Below are 21,314 nucleotides of genomic sequence, written 5' to 3'. Positions count from 1 at the left end.
GGTGAATGGAGGCTGTCTTGACGATTTCCTTGGATTATAAGGTGCTGCTGTCTGCCTGTATGGGCTTTCTTTAATTGGAAAACACTGGGCTCGAACAGAAGCCCATTATGTTATGGTTGGGAACTCGGTAAGGCACTGGGCCCATGGGACCCTTGTCCTGTCTGGGTTTATAGTTTTTTTGTGGGTTTTCCTTTTTAAACAAAAAATTTCCCCTTTCTGATGAGAACTAATGAATTTAATGCCAATTTCACCCTCCAAAGTTTGCAAATGTCCTAACTTGACCCTCCAAACTGCAAAAGTTTTTATTTGGTCTTCCAAACTGAAAAAGAGCTACGAACTGCCCTCCATCCAAAAGTAACATTTCACTCAATAAACTCTGGCAAACTTTGCAATTTGTTATTCCTTTTTCGTATCATAATATTACCATTTTTTTTTGTGCTTTTGTTCAACTCTTTCAAATAAAAGTTCTTGCTTTTCATTTCATTTCACTTCACCCATCCATGGCCTGTATCCGGTGTTTACTGACAAGGGAGCTGAATACAATTTGGCTAAATCTTGATTCATAGTTTGCCCACAGATCAGGGAAGATAAAAAGTAATTAACCCCTGTAACAACCTACTACTTGTTCATTACCCAACTCCACGACTAACTTCCGTTCCCTCAACAATGAGCAACGAACTTCACGACAGGAGTTTCCAGCACTTTTACCCCTTGCTTTCTCTACAATCATACTGTTGTTGTTCGAGTAATGCATCTCTAAAACTTCCTGCTTTCTGTTAGATTGTCGACGAGGAGGCACGTGATAAACCGACTTCCATTCATCTGACCATCAGCAAGCTTAGCTTGCGGTTGGAGAATTGGAAAACAAATAGGAACCTCCCTCTTAAGTTCCAAGATGAGGCCACCTTCAAACTGGATCACCATATGTAGAAGAGAACCCTACACTCTATCCTTCTAATAAGGTTGCACAATACTTCTTCAGCCATGCAGAAGCAGACTTCAGAACACGAAGCTCACCAGTAAGAAGATCATGAGCCATTTGTCTCCTTAAAGCATGTTTTCTAACCAAGTTTTGAGAGGTGGATGGTCCCAGAGACTGTACATAGCCACCAGTAAAAAATTATAACATGGACTTACCAAACCAACACACAGATTACACTGCACAAATTAAAGGTTGAAACGTTTAGTACTTTGAAGAAAAAGCTCTTCTCTGTTAGTCGCCTGTTTATTTAATAATCAAATAGTAGGAACATACCATGAAAGCAAAAGTGAAACGACAGAAGTACATGCCTCAAAAATGACCTCAGAATTTTTGGCCAGCCATGTTGTACAAGTCCTTTTCCTCGATTTCAGTTTTCAAAAAGTATCCTAAAACAGAATCATGATAGGATCATAAAGGGAAACTCATGGGTCAGAAGTTATTATCACCTTGATACATGCATCATATTCATTGATTTGTTCAGTTATTTTTGAGAGTATCAACTCATGTGCTTCAATCTCCCTGCTTTTGTTTTTCAAAGGACTTCGAGCCAGCCTACCATCGCTTTGTGCAGCTCCTGACTCCAAATCACTCAATTCTGAGATCAAATGGAAAAAGGAAAAGAGAAATAGATGCAAATCAGTCAGATCTAAGAAAAATAGCATCTTGCAATATTCAGATAGCAAAAGCAAAAAGACGGATTCAAGACCTTGAGCATTTGAACATAGTACACGAGCAAATGCACGAAAAGATTGTGGAATTCCCCTCCCTTTCTTAGAAGCAAACTTCACTTCCCTTCATGACAACCAGGCTTAAATGAGAACAAGCAAAGTCATGTGCTGATGCTGGCAATGGAGAAACTTCTCAGGAAGAGATTGTTGCAGCAAACATTTAGATACAATGAGCTCATATTTAGAAAAAAAGCAAGCACATACGTTTGAAAATCTGAAGTTTGATGAAGATGAAATGTCAGAGAAGAACTCCTTGATATTTTTTAGACAACTTATGTTTTAGAGTGCTATTCTTTTATTCTGTTCATATCTTTAGTGCTCCCAACACATGGCCTGGTGGAAGGGATGCACAATTTAAATGTCTAAATTTAATATTCAATCGCATCAATTCTTGAAAAGCATGTTAGTGAATCAATACCAACTTGATTGTAAATAATTTCTCAGAAGAGCTAAATTCATTGACATCTTTAATGGCTGGTGCCTTGAATCTCTGCAGAAGTTCCAACTTCATCTGAAAAAGATGATAGTGCTGAGGTATATTGAGCTCAACTTGAGCCTGAAAAAAAATAAATGTCAATCATACTTAGCCAGGCCAGCCAGATCACTAGATCATTAAAGCAGTTAACCGGTAAAAAAGACAACGGAAAAAGCTTCTCATACTTAGAACTTTACAAATTCTTAACCACTATTAAACATAAATGACAAATGCAACTAGGTCTCATGACATATGCCACATATGACTGCTAGCTCATTCAAAAATAAGTAGATGTTGATCTGCATGGAGAGAACAGATGTGTATACCTTTTGCAGTCTGTGATTAGAAAGGGTTATTTGTGCCAATCAAATGCCTCAAACATAGTGAAATCTCTCACAAGATCTAACTTTTGGTTGGTCACAAGATGAAACTTTAACTATTAGTAATTCAAAACACAGGATTACTGTAAAAGCACCAGCTCCTGTAGTCAAGTGGACAAAAATGGACTGCAGATGGCAGCAGTAGTAGAATTTAAATGGAAACCGAACTTGTGTTTCAGTGTAAACATGTTTTACACCTTCATAGAAGTTATCATGGTCAGACAATATAATTATCTATATGACATTAGAACCAAATGCGGACATATCATGCCTTTCTCATTGTATTGTCAAGATGGTTTTTACCACTTCTTAGGTACATCCAACCTGTGGATGCATGGATTAAAGCCAGTGTATGAGAGAAGTACAAATTCAACCTCCAAAAATGTTGATATTCAAGAAAAATGACAGGCAACCGCAACCCTCGCCCTCACTCTGTTCCTCCCTGTTTCTCTCTAGTTCTTGAATACTAGGTATTAAGGTTAGCAACTTACTTTACACTAGAAGTCGCATAGACAGCAGGTGGATAATCTAGGCAGAGTTTAAAATTCACAAACTCAAGTATCATAGTATTCTATTGGGAACGCACACTTCAAGCAGCAAAAGTTAAGAGAAAATCGCACACAAATGCGTAACGATAATGCCTGGAAGTGCCTCTGCTTCATTTCTTGCAAGATCAAATTTGAGGAGGCTAACCTGGTCGTAAATGTTGTAAGGAACTGTGAAGCCAAAGTCCAAAACTAGACTACTGTTGGAAAATTTTCCATAACTTATTAGCACCTGGTCAGAAATGCGAAACCATTACCTCCAAGCAACTGAACATTAAGAAACTAAAGCAGTTGCCAGCTGATAAATATGATTCAGCAGGCACCTATAACAGAATCAAATAGATGGAAAAACATATTCAATGAGTTGACATATGAATACATCACCATACCTGATCACCAGGGCTGTAATCACGCTCAGCAATGACCTGCACAAAAATAAAAGCCTACTTTAACATAAAATAGCTAAATCACATTTTTGAGCTTTTCTGGAGTCACGTAATCAGTTATGAAAGATTTGTTCAAAAGAAATACCTAGAATCAGGTTTGCAGTGAAGAAGAATGAACAGGATAAATAGTACAGTTCTAAAATGACACACCAGAATTGAATCAAATGTCCAAATAGACCTGTGTAAAGACTCAAAGACAGGTATCTTGTCAAGCAAGATATCAATTAGCTTGAATTATGAGATTTTATTGTAACAAGTACCTTAAGTTTACACTGTTAAGTCAGTAACAAGAATTTCATGCTGTGCAATTGGCAAATGGGTTAAAAAGATGGTAGTTCTACCAGTAAAAATGTTTGAAAAATCATGATCAAAATGCAGAGAGAGAGAGAGAGAGACCTCTGAGAGCTGTTTTCCTTCATGACTCATAAGACATGCCTCTGAAGTACCATCATGATTTAGAAAATCTGCAAATGGAATCTAAACAACACAAGAATAAAAGCAATTGATCACTGTTACTTGGCATATAACCAATTTTCACCACAGAAACAGTAAACAAGTGTATTACAATCTTTTGACAGCATACCATCGAGACACCCCTCGAGCTTTCCCATGCTCGAGATGTAACTGGAATGTCAAGAAAGAGGTCATCGCCAAATGTTCGAGTCCATAAAACTTAAGGAAATGAAGAAACATAAAATCACCAACTCAAAGTTCAAGGTTTACACAATGTTGTTATTTTAATCCTTATGGTGTCTCAACTGTGCATTTACTGCTGTGGGAAAAGAGGGAAGCAACATGATATGGATGAAACTGGTGAAAAAATGGCTGCTAGACTAGTCAGTAAACAAGAAAGAAAATGTTCATATTTTTCTAAAACAAAATTAATTCATACGTCCAGATATATTGAGAACTTCACCAATGTCTAGCTTTTATAGACAGAAAAGAAAAACCGAACGACAGAAATCACTTGTGTTTTACATTTGTCAAACTTTACTCAAAATTCAGAGTGATAATTTAAACTGAATAGATCTAAAACTATATTTGTTTTATAAAAATATTTTTGGAGCCTTTTGTCTTAGCAACATATATAGGAAATATGAGTTATAGACTGCCTGACTTACAAGAAGATGATGACTTTAGATATAATTCAAAATTTTAAGGTCAGAAACCAGAATCAAACAGCAAACCAGAAACATCTTTTGCAGATAAGTTTAAAGAAATGGTGACCAAATCAACAGAAATTAAATGTGATTATAACAGGATAGGTGTATTTGGAACAAAGAAGAAGTTAGCTTTTCTTTATAGGATAGTGGAACTGTCATAGAGACAGGAACAAACTCCATAACTAAAAGTAAAATTCGATAATCAGTACATAGACACATAGATAACAACAACAGAATTGTACCTAAAGCATGAGCATAAGCAAAGTCCTTCAGAGAGACATCTTCAAAACATTGAGGGAATTGATCAGTGGCCTGAAATTAGAGACAAAGAAAACAAATTGGTTAAGTACTACTGCTAAAGTCAAATTATCTAAATATCAAGGCATACTAATGAGACAACATCATCTTTCATCATACTTTTTGAAACTTGAAAAATTAAAAGGATGTTTTAGAAGGATGTCAGAAACAAAGAGAAGTATCCATATAACGCTATGGTACTTTTTCTCCTTATCAATACAGAGGTGCTTGGATTAACTAAAAATGATTGACAGCAGGACATGTTGGGACTAGGACACAAAATAGTCCAAAAAAAGGTTCACAACCATTCATCTCAAACAAATACAACCATTAGAATGCCCATTGAGCTGCAAAAACTTTAATGGAGACAAGTTTCAGAGGTATCAATGGCAGAAAATAACCCACAGTAGATGCACAGTGGCTTGTTAATAGGAAAGCAATCAACAAATAGCAACAAAAATACTGACTGGTTTAATTGCCATAAACTGCTTTTCAATGTGATTCCTTTGTTTGATGGTCTCCTGGTATATAACACTTTGTCTAATCATCTCCAGTTCATCATCACTCCAGAATATCTGCAGCAATTTCAATTGTCACCGAAACATCATACCTCTTGAACATCAGAATAAAACTGCAGATAACTTACAAGACATAAAAGAGAAAGACATGTATATTCACTAATACCACATGAAAGATAGTTTGCCTGTGCATATGAGAGAGAGAGAGAGACCCCAACATTGCCATCTTAAATGCTCGTAAATACCTGGATTCTTGAGATGTCAAATGCGCTGGGTCATATAATGGCAAAATTTTGTTGAATTGAATTCACCAAATACATTTGGTAAAAAAATTTCCAGGACAACTAGTACGACAAGAGATATGGATCTTAACAACACCATCCAGTACTATAAGGTTATATTTGCTAAATTAGTACGACTATGCCCTTAACAAGAGGGAAGCCATTATATTTGATCTACCACTAAAACAGAAGAATTCACCAATCACCAGTAGTACAACTTAACTCTTTCTATGAGAGAAACTTTAGCTATGTGTTTGATGGTAAGAATCCAGAATTGAAGAAGTAGTTTACGACTAAAAATGCTGTGGGCCCCACAAAAACACCAATGACCAGTGAAAGAAAGCAAAGCACATATTTGAAAGGCAAGAAGGTTGAAGCTATCATATTTTCTCTGTATTTTAAAACTGCTAGCGGTATTTGTTTCATTAAAAACAAACTACATCATCTAGGAAAAGAAAGAGCATTTACAGTGTTATGCATTTCAAAAGGTTGAGGAAGCCGACGGATATATGGAGCCCATTCAGATTTCTGAAGATGGAAGTAGAAAAGAAATCAGATTTTCTGGCACAACATGTGGTAAGTATAAAAATGGATTTGCTGATAAAATTGAAAACTCAAAATATTGCTGAACAACCTGACCCATTTTCTGCTCATGCAGCAGGAGTAGAGCAACTTTTGAGACACTGCTAACTTCATCTCCAAACAAAGAACAAATTTCCGGAGGAAGATTATCTGGTGCTAGTTGCTGCAGAATCAGTTAAGAAACTTAACAAACCACCTTAAAGTCATACTCTTAACTTACCAGGAGAAAAAACTAATAAGCAAAAAATTCAGTATCTGAGTTGCACCATAGAACAGAATGATTTAGATCAATTTAGTGTACACTCGGGAAAATTTAAAAAAAAAAAAAGTGGTTAGCAGATAAAACAACAAATAATGATTTTTTTAAGTTTGTTGGTCCATTTCACAATTTCAACGTGAATTCAACATCTCGACCATTAGGCACTGTCAAAATTTAACTCAAAACTTTTCTATGAAAGTAAAAGCTTTCCCATTCATTCTTTTTCAGAAGACCTAAATACCACGCTGTAAGGAACTCTCAATATGCAGTCCCCAGCTTGTATGGGCTTCGAAGCATATAGTGCCCTGCATTCAAAGATGCAGCATATTTATATTTATCAGATCATAATATTCCAAAGGAACAACTAAAACTAAAGGCAAATTCTTAGTGTGAGTTGGTTAACGCAAGTCTGAAACGAGTTACAGCAGCAAATTGAAACGGTTATAAAAAGTAATTGATCTGTTCAGAATATAGATATACTAGGATGAATTCACAAGCATTGGAGGCAGAAGCTAACTTGCAATGTACCTTCCATGGGCAGATTTTCCAATGGAAAGCACGGATGATATTTTTGTACATGCTTTTTGCTCCAACCACGGCAAAAAATCCTCATCACATTCCTCGTCATTGTAGCTCCTACATGCCTAAGCCATTGGACTCAATATCAGATACTACTGCATTGCTTCTTATTCAAGATAATTCTTACGCGAGCCAACAAGCCCAGAAATTTATACATCATTTACGTAGTTTTAGTAATGTAGAAGCTTAAGACAACACTCTTTTAAGTACGTATTACGGGAGCTCAAGCAAGAAAAGAGAGAGAGTAAACGAATCAAATCAGAAAAAGATAATAAGACGGAGATAGTATGAATATCGGAGGCGAACCTTATCCGAAGAAGTGGAGAATTTGAGTTTGGGGCGGTGGCGAACGGAAAGAGTGAAGAAAGGACGTCGAGCTAGATGGCACCAGGTATATGTGAAATTAGCTGATCCAACTAGTACTAGCGTCTGCATTTTCCGGCCACGCAAAAAGCTTTCTTGTACCCCGACTCCGAGTCTGATGTGTCTATTAAACGGACAGTAGCTTGTTTGCTTTTCGCCTTTGGCGGGGAGGTGGAATTCTTGGCACGACTCAACGAGTAATGTTTAATCCAATAAAAATTCTAGAAATACATATTGTCAATCGTCTAATGTGGTAAACAATTGTAAACCCACAGTTGTAGCAGATTATCCACACGTAAATTAACTACATTTTGATTTAGTGGCTAGAATTCATCACCGAATCTCTCAGAATAATGTGAAAACAAGAAAACATCACAAAACTGGTGTTAGCTTTGGATTCCACTTTAAGAGAGTGGTGTGTAGTTTTGATTCCACTTTTAGAGAGTCGTCAAAATGTCGATAAGGTTTTATAAAAAATTGATTTAAATTTCATATATTTTTATGCCAGAATGATTTTTTATTTTTATTTTTACAAAAATAAAAGGAGATTCGCCGCAATTTGATTTAAATATCATTTTTTTTTGGCTAGAACTCCCTTTTTTTTTAAAAAATTCAAATCCTTCTCTCTTTTTCTCATTCCTTAAATTCTACGCCTTTCTTATTACAAAATAAATAACTTTTACTCCTCCTAAACTTTTTTCCTTTTTTTTAATTGAAAGGTAAAATCTCACACAGTCATCATCCCATCTTCAATTCGTCTGTTAGAGAGTGTATGCGTGGCATCTATTGAATGAATGTTCATGCTCTTAGGGCTAAATTACGATCTTAAATTCAACAATTCATAAATTCTTGTAATAGAGGAAACAAACGTTGATCTGAGAGAGTGACTATTAATTCAACGAATTAATTCAATGGTGTTGAAGTTGCCCCATAATGTAATTGGCCAAATCATGGATTCAACAAGCATAATTATGAGTTGCTTATACAGTACTTGAAAAGTTAGAAGCCTAAGCCATAACTATCAAATATTAGTGTTGAATTATCATATTTGTTATGATGCTTTTCCTTTTTTTTTTTTTTGGGTGATATCAAGATTAAAGTTTTCACTCTTTGATAAGAATTGTGATCAGTGCATAAACAAACTTATTATGCATATAATTACTCTATTGTTTTAGTATTTCTGAAAATAAAGATTGAATTGCAAAAATCACACAAGTTCTACAAAAACACTTGCAAATGACAATAATTTATGTCTTTATCTTTTTGGAACCAAGGATAGTTATGGGCTAAACCTTGAAATCACGTGGCTTCCCAACAAAATTATGGTCAGAAAGTAATCAGACTATTTTAAGTGTGCGAGGAATCACAATATATTAGTAATATATTGTTTTTTGAGCATAGAGGGCTAGAAAAGCGATAAATTGCAAATCCAGGGTCCATTTCTGCAAAGTTCAAAAACTATAATCAGTGAAAATCCAATTACACTACTGAGAGGTTGGGTGCACCAGCGAATAGAATCGCATACTGCCATGTCAGCGATCCTCTTTCAAGCTATAAACTCGCAATCCTCACCGTTCAATTGGTAATCAACGTTCTCCATCACTTAAATTCAACACTCGACGCGGATCATTCCCAAATGTGTTCCTCGCTATAAATGACTCCAGCCACCGGCCACACCTCCCCATCCTCTCAAGTGCAGTGTCTCAATTTCATTTATCTTCATCTAGTTCGCCGCTTTTCTCTTTCAGGTACTTTATCTTTTTCTCTTTCGTTCCTTTTTTTATCTGATTTGATGATGGTTTCTCTCTCTCTCTTTCTCTGTACCCAGCGTGAAATTTCATAGCAATTTTTCGTGATTCTTCATATCTTAAAAATTTTACTGGATTCTAATCATGCGCTGTAATGCTGATATGAAACAAACAGCTGTGGTTGAAGATGTCGGGACGTGGCAAGGGAGGCAAGGGCTTGGGAAAGGGAGGAGCAAAACGTCATCGTAAGGTGCTTCGCGACAACATTCAGGGAATCACGAAGCCGGCGATTCGCCGTCTGGCTCGCAGAGGAGGCGTGAAGCGTATTAGCGGCCTGATCTACGAGGAGACACGCGGCGTCCTCAAGATCTTCCTGGAGAACGTGATCAGAGATGCCGTCACCTACACCGAGCACGCTCGCCGGAAGACTGTCACCGCCATGGATGTTGTGTATGCTCTCAAAAGGCAAGGCCGTACTCTCTATGGGTTCGGCGGTTAGGATAGTTCTGTGAAGTAATTAGGGTTTCTGATTTGGTGCCCTTTGTAATTACAAGTAGTAGTAATTTTCTTTTCGGGGAATACGTCATGGTCTGGTACATTCTCTCTTTCGGTTATGCCATGGTTAATGGATGCGTCGTTGTTTGCTGTTGGAAACGAAAATCGCGTCTGTTCGAGATTCTGTGCAATGGCCTTCGATTGGTCTGTTATTCGTGCATTTATCACGTGATTGAATTTACTGGATGAAAGCAGCTGAGATATGTAACAGTAAGTATTTCCAGTAGCTAAACAGTTTTAAATCCGAGAGTTTTGCTGCATTTGACTGGAGCTCTTTTAAGCATATAGCGATAATCGTAGAAGACAATTCATTGGTCTAGGGAGTTTGGTGAACGTGGACACTTGATCCTAAATCTTAATAAGAAAACTGCAGCCTGCACTGATTCGTTTCATAAACTAGACCCAGAGGTAAGAAGCGGGAGTTAGAAGGTAGGAATGCAATTAATGAATGACAGAAAATTGTACTAGCGTTACTAGTATACTACAGGAGGATAGAATTGATTTTTGAAGCAAGAATGGAGTTTAGGCAACTGTGATGATTAATTACTGCTTTGTGTTTGGATTGTATTTTCTTGAATTTTTTTAAAAAAATTACTGTAACAATTTGATATATGTAAACAATTTGATATATGTAAAAACAGGATTGCATTTTCTTGAATTTTTAAAAAAAAATTAATGTAACAATTTGATATATGTAAAAATAAATGATAATAAAAAAAAAATGATTATAAAAAATGATTCAATTTTTCGGTGAAAAAGGGCTGTTCAAATGAGGTGACTATTCTTGCCCTTAAATATGAATGGAAATATAAATACGGAGTCGCGATTTGGATGAGCTTGGGATTTTGCTCTACTCCAAGGAATGCTTGATTATTAGCGTCTGTCCAACAATTTCCTTCCGTCTGGACTCTGCAATTTATTAGTTAGTGACCCTTTAGATTATTATATCAGTCCCAACTTGCACACCGGCTAAATTTCTTGGCCTTCTTTAGGCTGATGTTTACTCATGATTCAATTTTACGCTAGTGATGGCTGGGTTGGCCCAATGTTTATTCATGATTCAAATTGACACCAGCAATGGTTGGGTTAAGCCCAAATCTTGGTGACATGAACATATTTTACTGCAATGCATTTACTTTGAGGGCCCAATACATAGTTGCCCAACCCGATGCAACATGCTAACCTGGCGACTAAAACCAAACTGCTACTGAAACCAAAACGTTTACATGCTATCAGTGCACTTCTAATAGTCTCTGTCGATTAACCCTTGACTCATTCGCTTTTGTTGAAAACCCACCGTCCCCATCTTTAATTATGATAATAATAATAAAAAGGAGACAGCAAAGGCGCATTGACTGATCTAATTCAAACTGCCGTAAACGCACAGGATTTGGCATCCAATAAAAAAAAAATCAGGAGACACAGAGTCCAGCATTGACGCATTCGTCTTGGCCCAAAGGTCCCAAACCCAAAGGCTTAAGAAAGGATCACACAGCCGGTGGGGCCCTTCCGCACCTGCTAGTGGCGCACGTCGCAAGGAGTCCACATTCCACGTGTCAACATCTGATTCACGGATTTAATCAAGCTTGCGTGACATTTCCGCTAACCCCGCGATGAATAAATTTTTTTTAAAAAAAATTCAGATGGAATAAACAAAACTTGCCGCCACCCACTCAGAACAGCCAGCCTGCACGCACAAGATAAGCATCGCTGAATCTGATTTCTAACCACTCCCACACAAAAGTCAAAAATTGACGATAATTTACAAATTAAGAAGAAAAATACCACCACTACTAGTACGTGCTATTTTTTTATTTATTTTACTTGGAGGAGGTGAAAACCTGAAAAATGAATAAAGCATTATCGCATTCAATTCAATTGGACCAGGACCAAATAATTCAATTAATAGTGGGGGGCCCCCCGGGATGGGGGGGGGGAGGATATTTCTACGAAACCTAATCAATCAAAGTTCCAATCAAACGATAGAAGATAAGAAATTACCTGGAAACCACCACAGCATTATTATTATTATTAGTCATTACTGCTTTCCCACCAGGCGAGGCCACCACTGCACCACTTTCTCCTGTTTCATCTCTCTCTTTCCCGATTCTCTTCCCCAAAGTCTTTTGTCTTCTTTTCTTTTTTCCTCTCTTTCTTGCTTGCTTTCCTTTTTTCCACACCAGAGAAAGAAAAAGAAAGATATGACATTATTAGCTGTCTAAAGGTTGTTGTCTTCTCCTGTGTGGTTTCTCGGTAGATTTTTTCCCGATTTCTCGATTGAAATATGAATGTATGCGATATCAATAAGTTTTTGGTTTCTAAATTTGATTAGATTTTTGTGCTGTATACGGATCTAATGATAGTTAATAGCTCGGAGGTTCGTTTTACCTGTGTGTGTGTGTGTGTTTTTTTTTTTTGGGGGAAAAATGCAATCAATGCCCAGATTTTGTCTGTTGTTCCATCGTTCATCACCTTGGTTGTCTTTGTCCGGGTGTGCCTGTCGGTGCCATCAAAATTTGATCTTTCTGGGGCAGGTTGTATGCTAGGAGAGCAAGTCTGGTGATTTTCTGGAGGTGTCTTGGGGTAGAATCATAGTTTCTGGGATTATTGGGATTTTCTTTTTAATCAGCTCAATTAACTTTCACTCGGACGAAATTTATCATCTAAAAATTTCTGTTCTTTGGTTTCTCAAGGAAGGGAAAAGGATTTATTGGGAAATTGCCATATAATTTTCTAAACTATTTTAGTAAAGCTCCTATTTTGTCAATTTGTGATTTTTTTTTATTGTTTCTGTGTTACAAAATGATAATTGATTTCGATTGCTTTGATGATTCTGTCAGGAGCTATGCTTTCGATTATGGTTTACCGTTTTAAATTGTTGACCTCTAGCTTTTTCTTTGGTTTTTAAACCAGCAAAATCCCATCTGTGATTGCAGAGTTGATATCTCTGATTGCAAAGTATCTGGCTACGTGTATCATCCGTTAAGGCCATCCCAACTAGCTAACTGGAATTTACAGGAGCAGAATCGGTTGAGACCGTACGGCTTTTGAAGTATCTCTGATGTGCTTAGGCACTTGGTTTTAGAGGTTTCAGCTAAAAAGAGATTTCCTGACTTGTGCCAGCTTTGAACTGATGCCTGTTTCTGGAAAAGAAGAGGTTAATCATCTGTTTCCTATGTTGTTATTAGCACTTGCTGTTATTCTTTGTTATTATTGATGATTGTTCACCGTTTGCAGCCTCGGGTCCTTTCCCGGAAGTCTGCTACTGATATTTCTGCAGGTATCCCTCTGAAGAAAAGGAGGTTCTTGTTGTCCCCGCCGTCCTCTCCTCCTCGTGAAGAAGTAGTACCCGAGGTAAATGATTTGAAGAAACATGAAGAATCTACCCCAGACACAACGAACAAAGAAAATTTTGTAACAGATTCTACAGAGAATCAAGAATCTTCTTTAGAATTGAAGAAGAAAGAAGCATCTAGTGCAGATGTGAAGTATGGAGAAGAATCTGGTTTAGAGCAGGCGAGCAAAGAAGATTCTGGCTCAGAATTGGGGAGCAAACAAGAATTTGGTTCAGGTTTACAGGACAGTATTACATCTAGGCCTGGTTTGAAAAACAATCAAATATCTTCCTCAAATCCAGGACCTTCTAGTATAAATGTCGCTATCAGATCTCCCGAAAAATCGGATGCTAGTAAGATTAATCTCCTTGAGGTTAAGAAAGAATGTGTTTCTGCACCAAACGCCAACTTGGATCATTTGGACACAGACGTTTCTGGAGTCAAACTTCCGGAGTTAAGCCCTATGTTTAATTTGGGTTCTGCAAACAGGGTCGAGAGCAACACGGATCTTCTTTTGACTGGAAAACTAGCAAGCTCAGGAGTTCCAGGAACCCCTCTGGGTGCTGCTTTGGTGAGTGTAAAGAAAGAGATACACAGCAAACTGGTGGAGGATGATGTTAAGCTCAAACTTGCTACGGGTTTGGGGAATAATGGTAAATTGGCATTGGGACCAAAGGAATTTTTTGGTTTGAATGTAGATCCTTCTCTGTTGTCCTTGTCTCTAAGCAAAGAAAAACATGTTACAGAAGAGAAGAGTGGAGATACTAGCTCAAAGGATGATAGCAAATCGGAATGTGCTAATCGATCAAATTGGGATTTGAATACCACTATGGATGCTTGGGAGGGATCTATTGGTGATACTACTTTCCAAGGTACTATTGGTGGCTCAGGTAAGACAATCAGCTTGAATGATCGAAGACTATTAAGCTCTAATTCCGTTGTCAACGTTAGCAGCGTGAAGGAGAAACAGGTTAATGCAACAAGGGAGCCACGTTCCAGTTTTCCAAATTCTTCTGTACAGTTGATTAAACCTTCTGAGGACTCACTCCGTCTGACTCTTAGTTCCTCTTTTGGGAATGTGGATTTTGTCCGAGAGCGCACTCGTTTATCAGCTGAAGTAGCTCCTAGGATGGATATTTCCACAAATCGGCATAGTGGATTGCTCTCAACTGAAGACAAGAAATCTCCTGGTGTCAGCTTAGTCAAATTAGAACCTAGTGATGAGAATTCCAAAAATAGTTCTGTGGGAACCATCAAGAGATCTGCTGAATTGTCGGATTTCAATGCTGTGAAAAGGGAACCTATTGAGAAGCACAATGCTGAAGCTGTTAAATTGCTAGCTAGCAGCCCCCAGGACACAACTGGACAAAGGTCTATTAAATCTGAACCTACTAATGAAGTTAGTCAGGAACTCTGCAGGACATCGGATTTGAGACAGCAACAATCAATTCCAATGTTTGTCCACTCTCAGGAGAGTTTTTCTTCTTCTTCTGTTTTACCAACACCTTTGACGCCCCAAAAGCCTTCTCCTTCAAGAATACCTACTTCTTCTGATTTATCTACAAGTGCAGATGTATCAAATCAATCTGAACGTTCCACTCATACCAAAGAACCTCATATGGGTAGTGATGGCTTTCTTCAAGCTCCTGCAGATATGAATCCTAAGACTGCGCATCACAGGGTTAGAGAAGAAAATATGGCTGCTCATAAGATGGATAATAATGAGGCAGAGGACATGAATGTTGATCATCCTGAGCTGAAAAGGACAAAGGAACATGTGCATGATTTACGTGCACATGGTGAGGGATCCGTGAGTGATGAGGAGAAGATAAATATATCAGCTGAAACAATGGAAGATGAATCTTATGGTTCTGAATGTGAATCAGATGGTAAGCAAGTTGTGGTAAGCAAGTTTTTGCATGGTAGAGTTGGGAGAGATGATGATGATTATGAAGATGGTGAAGTTCGGGACCCCTTGGAGAATTCAAAAATAGAGGAGCTTACTGCAGATGGAAGTGCAGATAGTGCTAAGCATGGTGATTGTGATAATAAACATTGTCCTTCTGGATTTCCAGGTGGTGATACTTACACCGACCAATCCTGTCTTGTGCATAAAGAAAACGACTTGAAAATTCATGACAATACAGCTGTTGATTGCATCAAGGAGAGTGTTGGCACAGTTTCTAACAAGAATTGTGAACAGCTTATGGCTAAAGATGGTCATTCAGATAAACTTCCATTGGATGGAATGGCTACAACTGATGCAGAAGAGGAGCCATGTAGTTCCTCCCAAAGGAAATTACTTGAGCCAACAGGTAAGAAATCTTCCCAAGAGAGTATTGAAAAAGATATGTCCTGTGATGGAACAACTAGTTCAGGCATTAGGACAGTACCAGCAGCAGGTGAGCCCAAAGGTCAAATTGCTAAAGCAGTTAACACGGATGAGAAGCCTGATTCATCTCTTTCAAAGGTAGAAGATTCTTTAAATGGTAATAGTGCTGCTAAAAATTCAACGAGTGGAGGTAACAAGAGCCGCATTATCAATTTACCTCGTGCTTCTGCAATATCTCCTTCTAAAACAAGGTCAATTCCGGATAGATTACTGTCATCAAGAAATGGAAGAGGAAGGTACTCAGATCTTGATGGGGAGAAATTTATTCCACGAGGAAAGAGGTGATTATTCTCTGCCATTGCTAATTAATCATTCTTTTTATACTTTTTTATGGTTCTGGAATTATTTTGTGATTTATCTGTCTTGTATTTTGCAGAGATGAAATTGACGCTGATAATCCCCATAGATTCCTTAGAGAAAGGATTCAAGATCAGTCTTTTAGAAACTCCAGATCGAATTATACAAGGGGAAGAGGGAAGTTTTCTGGTCGCTTAGATACTTCACGAGGCGAGTGGGGTTCTAACCGTGACTTCGCTTTTGGAAGTTACAATGATGACTATCGGTTTACCAGGAACAAACATGCTGCTGCCATTGCTGATACTGAGCTTGAATGTAATGACTTTGTTATTCCACCCGATGGTGCTTCTTTGAGTATCGGTAGAGGAAGGAAATCTTTGAATGACGATTTGCCTTCATTTCGACGTCCATCCTCAAGGAGGTTGTCTCCTGGAGGTAGAGATGGTCCTGGCAGCAGGGAAATCCAAATGGTTCACAGAATTCCAAGAAATATTAGCCCTGGTAGACTTAATGATGATAATGGGGTTGACTTGGTTGGACTTCGTCAAGATGGAAAATATGCGAGGGATTTACCAGATGGTATTATAGAACCTGCATATACTCGTCCGAACTCAATGTATGAAGGTGGGAATACTCAATTTGTCCGAGGGAACAGGAACTTCTCTACATTCCAGAGGAGGGGATTTCCTCAAGTTCGGTCAAAATCTCCAGTTGGATCACGAACACGCTCCCCTGGTCCATGGACTTCCCCTAGAAGGAGATCTCCTGCTGGATTTGGTGGACTTCAACAATTGGCTCAGCATAGATCACCAGCTATGTATAGGGTGGAAAGGATGAGATCTCCGGATCGTTCTTGTTTTCCTGAAGATATGGTTGCTAGAAGGCGTGGATCTCCCTCCTTCTTGGCTCGGCCTTCTGATGACGTTAGGGATGTAGACTCTGCAAGGGAGCATGGTCATCCAAGGCCTATAAACTCCAGTAGGAGGAGCCCATCTGATCGGGTTTTCAGCAGAAGCACTAGGAGAGTTGATGTTTTGGAACCTCGAATTAGGACAAGTGGTGATGAGTATTTTGGGAGGCCAGTACCTTCTGGCAGATTTCAGGAATTTCATGGTGAAGGAAGTAGTGAGGAGAGAAGAAAGTGTGGTGAAAGCCGGGGATTGATTCGTTCTTTTAGACCTCCATACATTAGTGACAGTGATAATCTTCGGTTCCAACTGGACGATGGTCCCAGGCCTTTCAGATTTTGTTCTGAAGGTGATGCAGATTTTGTTGGAAGGGGCATCAGAGAAAGGGAGTTTGATGGGCGGATGAAGGGTCGACCTGTTGCTGCTCCTAGACGAATTCGAACTATCGAGGATCAAGAAGGAAATTACAGGGACAGTGGGCAGGTATGGCATGATGATGGGTTCAATGAAGGGTCCGGATATAAAAGGAGGAGATTTTGACACAGTTCTTCAATGTACTGGAAACAGGCATCTTCATGGCTGAATTCCTGCTACTTAGGGCAGGCATGAAAACCATGGTGCGTAATGGACTTTGGGGATTCGCAAGAATGCTTGACATGAAAATTTGATTGCATGAACTCCTATGCTTTATCACTGGGCAGGGACTTGGATTGTTTACCAGCATTACATTAGTTGAATTGCTAGATTGAGATGTTTAAAGTTCATGCTGATGAATGCGACCAGCGGAAGGCACTTTTGTCAACTATGATATATGTGTCAAGGTTATAACTAGAGCTGTGTGTTTCTCTGCAGAGATTGACATTTCATGTCCTGACATGAAATGGATACAAACGGAATCGTTGAATGCTTATCATGTTGATGGTGATGCAGGATGGTATAAGATGATATTGAATCTTTTATACTGTCTCTATAGCTATTTTAAGCATTTGTGTTCATCAAAGTCTATGGCTCATTTTTTCTGTCAAGGGGAAGAGAGCAGATGGAGAACACTAAATGCCGGATTTAGGTACTGCTATGGATGTATAGTTGCTATTTAGGTTTTACTTTGCAGGCCCTTCGACATAGAATTTCACTGTTACAGAGTGGAGTACTCTACAAGCTTGAACGATTTCGGGCAAAATGCTAGCTGGTTGCTATTAAAACCGGATACGTAAATATGTCGAACAACCATTTCCCTCAGCTTTTTATGCAAAATATCATCTAAGTTATTGGTGGATGGTAGAATTGCCTATGGTTTCAGGTCAAGGAATGTGTCAGCTGAAATTTTCAGCCCTTGTAACTAGTTTTACTGAGGCCGAAGCGTTCTCTCAGCCTTACAGAAGGTAGGTAAATTTCTGGTGCTTGGGTGGGGCGAGACAAGGCTCAAGGACTTTGGTCTTTTTGTCTTGTGATGCTTTCCGTGCGCATTTAATTTTTGATCCGGGTTCTTGCCATTTCACTTGGACTTTTCTCTCAAGGCAACACAACGTTGTGTTCATATCTTGGGATTTGCCACGGGAGACAGCTAAGGTTTGCTATGGCAACGAGCTGGATTTCCCAGCAAAAGGTGTTGACGCCTCTAAGTTGCACTAGTAACGTGTTTGAATTCTCAAATTCCATGAGGGAAGGTTAGATAGAGAGTAGTAATAAGATGGGGACTCAATGAGAGAGCATAATTTTTCTCAACTACTTTTTCTCGCATGTTGATGACTCTTAGCCCTCCACCGCCCATGTTAAAAATTAGAAATGAACACGGAGAAGAAACCTGAAAGATCTTCAAATTTCTTCATTATCTTTGCCAAAGTTCTGAAGATTGTCCATTTTTTATCAGCGGGGTTTAGTTAAGAATTTAGTACATTGCCAAGATTATTGAAAGTGGTTTCCAGGATGTCGTACAACATGAAATGCTCAAAGAATAGCACTAATGTTTTGGCTGATGTCCTCTGTGGTGATAGGCAAACACACCTTACTTCTGTGGTGATAGGCAAATACACCTTACTGGTTTTAGGAAGTTAAGGGTATAAGAAGAATTTTTCACCCAACTGGAAAGCTTACATTGAAAAGTCGGCATAAATGTGTACCTAGAGACTGCAGAGTAATGCACCTAAATAGAAAAAGTATGCACCTAAACCGTGCGATGAGAAGAACATGAACATAGAGGGCAGAAAGGATTCTCATGCTGATGATGAAGGCCGGTGCACAGGCTGATTCTGGTAACCACAAGTTGTTCTAAACTCGAAAGCTCTGTGCCTGAGTCATTGGGGGTAACAGGCTCAGTAGGTTTGGCAGTCACAGATCCAAGTCTCAAATGATCAACGGTGAATTTTGAGCTCATTATTGATTTGAGCCCACATGGGTCTGTTTTTCTTTATGCAAAACTGTTTATAAAACATACTGAATACTACTAAAGATTCAAATGACTAGGACTAGCGTCTAAGGCCAATTGGGTCTGTTCTCGATGACATGAAGCACCACTTACCCGACGTCGTTCCAACCGGTTATTTAGTTAAATGAGTTTTCCTGCCTCTTTATTTGACTAATGTCATTACTAGGTAAATTAAGGTTTAAGACAAATATCACGCTTATCGGGTGTTTGGTTTGTATTATGAAATTGAAACCGAAACTATAAGCCCCATTGAATTGTACAAAATTATGGATGCCAATGTGCGAGTCACGAAATTGTCTACCAGTAATTTGATTTCTAGTAGTTTCGAAAATACTACTATCTTTGAAGTGAAAAGGAACTATGTGGATTTTCAACAAAGCCATATCCGTTTGGCAACTCTTTATTGGGCCTTTAGGTTCAAATATCTGCAATATTAGTTACAAAAGTTTCGGCTAATCCGAACATGACTAGTAAATCTGAGTCACGAGACAGCATTATGATACAAAAGGTTCGGAAATTAGGAATGTATAGGCTGATGGCCGGCAAACGACAATCTGCGATGATACACAATCAATTAGGCTAAGTACAAGACTATAAATTCGTAGTAAAGCATTTTGCGTGCCTCAGGGGGTGCAGAGTGCACATCGGTATCAGGAGGGAAAATAAGGATGAGAATGTGATCAGGAATTTCTTAGCTGTGTTAGCAAGTTGCGTTGCTGTCTCTAAACTGTTTGTTAATATTATACTCTTTTCAGTAATCATAAAATAAGATTAAAGTGAGAAAAAAAAAAGAAAAAAAGAAGTGATGCTGTAATTAAAAAAAAAATAAAAAAAGAGAAAAAAAAAACTTAATCAAAATAAACATAAGGCCTCCAAGCAATTCCAGCAGTTTAATTTTATCAACTTTGACACTTATATAAAATCATTCAAATGGCCAAGAGCTTCATCAATCATTAGCTCTTGACATCAAATACTCAATTTAAATCACAACTCCATTCAAGACAAAAAAGAACTATATCCAGCTTGAGTCCCAAATGACTCTAAGAGTTCAAAATATTTTTCTTTTTTTTGTTTCGATAGTCAAGAAAAAATCTCAGCAAATAATTCTATCAAAACCGTAATGCACGTAGAATTTACTCAAATAGCCAAGGGTTTCATCAAGCATTAACCCTTAGCATCCAACAATCATTTCTTATAACAATATGGCCAACATTTCCACTAAACTTTTATTATTCAGAAACAAGGATAACTTGAACATTTTCCAGCAGTTGTTATTCCAAACTATCACGAATTCCATCTCAACATTTTTGATTAAATCCTCCATCAAATGTTTCATAGCGAAACAACTTACACTGCTTAAAATACACATCTCTCATGCATTTCTAAACCATTACATTCCAAGGGAAAATTCCAGAAATCAAATGAAGAATTTCTGCTCAACCTCTCGGAGCTTAATATTTCCAGGCACTTTGCATGGTTATAATCTAGCTTTCTTTGTGGCTAAACCAGTGTTTTAAGTAACTCAAATTTCCTCAATGCAGATGCTTGACCAATGGATTAACATTTCGAAGCTCAGAATTAAGTTCAAACACGGTTATAATTATCCCCAAAATTCCAGAAATTTCCCAGCTGTCCTCGGATGATCATGAATGCAACTGATTTCATTTCATTTTTATTTTCTGTTTTAAAACCAACCAAATAACTGTATACAGAGCTTAGTTATCTTGTTAATGACTATCTAATCACGGTTATTAGCTCAGAACATCCAGATTAAACCAAATAAAGCTTCGTTATTCTTGGTTAGTTCTCGGCAAAAAAAATCAAAAACTTTCCAGCATTTGCTCAATCACAATCCAAATTTTCCTTCGGCTAAAACCTTGTATTTTTCACTCAAATCTCACGTGCACAACTACTGAACTAATTAGCTACCATTTCCAGTCCACAATTCAGTTCGGCAACAACAATATTCATCCATTGTTCCAGAATTTTGTGCAATTACTCTCGGATGAACTTACATGCTGCAGGATTCTGCTTTATTCTTACTTCCTGGCTCAAT

At 38.1% G+C, this 21,314-nt stretch overlaps 3 protein-coding genes across 3 annotated transcripts; 2 read left to right on the top strand and 1 right to left on the bottom strand.

Annotated features, from left to right (window-relative positions):
* Positions 1–456: 456 nt before the first annotated feature.
* Positions 457–7,775, bottom strand: LOC113760529 (fructose-bisphosphate aldolase-lysine N-methyltransferase, chloroplastic). Its single transcript, XM_027303151.1, has 15 exons — positions 7,542–7,775; positions 7,185–7,300; positions 6,898–6,961; positions 6,450–6,560; positions 6,284–6,343; positions 5,484–5,591; positions 4,962–5,031; positions 4,140–4,180; positions 3,953–4,033; positions 3,500–3,535; positions 3,259–3,342; positions 2,133–2,266; positions 1,689–1,774; positions 1,429–1,577; positions 457–1,096 (listed from the first exon to the last, which is right to left on the bottom strand). Exons 1-15 carry the CDS (start codon positions 7,668–7,670, stop codon positions 947–949), a joined length of 1,419 nt encoding a protein of 472 aa, XP_027158952.1. The 5' UTR covers positions 7,671–7,775; the 3' UTR covers positions 457–946.
* Positions 7,776–9,256: 1,481 nt separating this feature from the next.
* Positions 9,257–10,082, top strand: LOC113761212 (histone H4). Its single transcript, XM_027304083.1, has 2 exons — positions 9,257–9,346; positions 9,522–10,082. The coding sequence occupies exon 2, from the start codon at positions 9,534–9,536 to the stop codon at positions 9,843–9,845; it is 312 nt and encodes a 103-aa protein (XP_027159884.1). The 5' UTR covers positions 9,257–9,346; positions 9,522–9,533; the 3' UTR covers positions 9,846–10,082.
* A 1,972-nt stretch (positions 10,083–12,054) lies between these two features.
* On the top strand, positions 12,055–18,331 carry LOC113761236. The gene is made up of 4 exons (XM_027304121.1): positions 12,055–12,125; positions 12,838–13,058; positions 13,139–15,909; positions 16,005–18,331. The coding sequence occupies exons 2-4, from the start codon at positions 13,035–13,037 to the stop codon at positions 17,371–17,373; spliced, it is 4,164 nt and encodes a 1,387-aa protein (XP_027159922.1). The 5' UTR covers positions 12,055–12,125; positions 12,838–13,034; the 3' UTR covers positions 17,374–18,331.
* The last annotated feature ends 2,983 nt before the right edge of the window (positions 18,332–21,314 follow it).

This window comes from Coffea eugenioides, chromosome 2 (assembly GCF_003713205.1).
Source record: "Coffea eugenioides isolate CCC68of chromosome 2, Ceug_1.0, whole genome shotgun sequence".
In the NCBI taxonomy this organism is placed as follows: Eukaryota; Viridiplantae; Streptophyta; class Magnoliopsida; order Gentianales; family Rubiaceae; genus Coffea; species Coffea eugenioides.
Note: the sequence above shows the minus strand (reverse complement) of the source record. Positions and strands in the feature narration are given on the sequence as shown.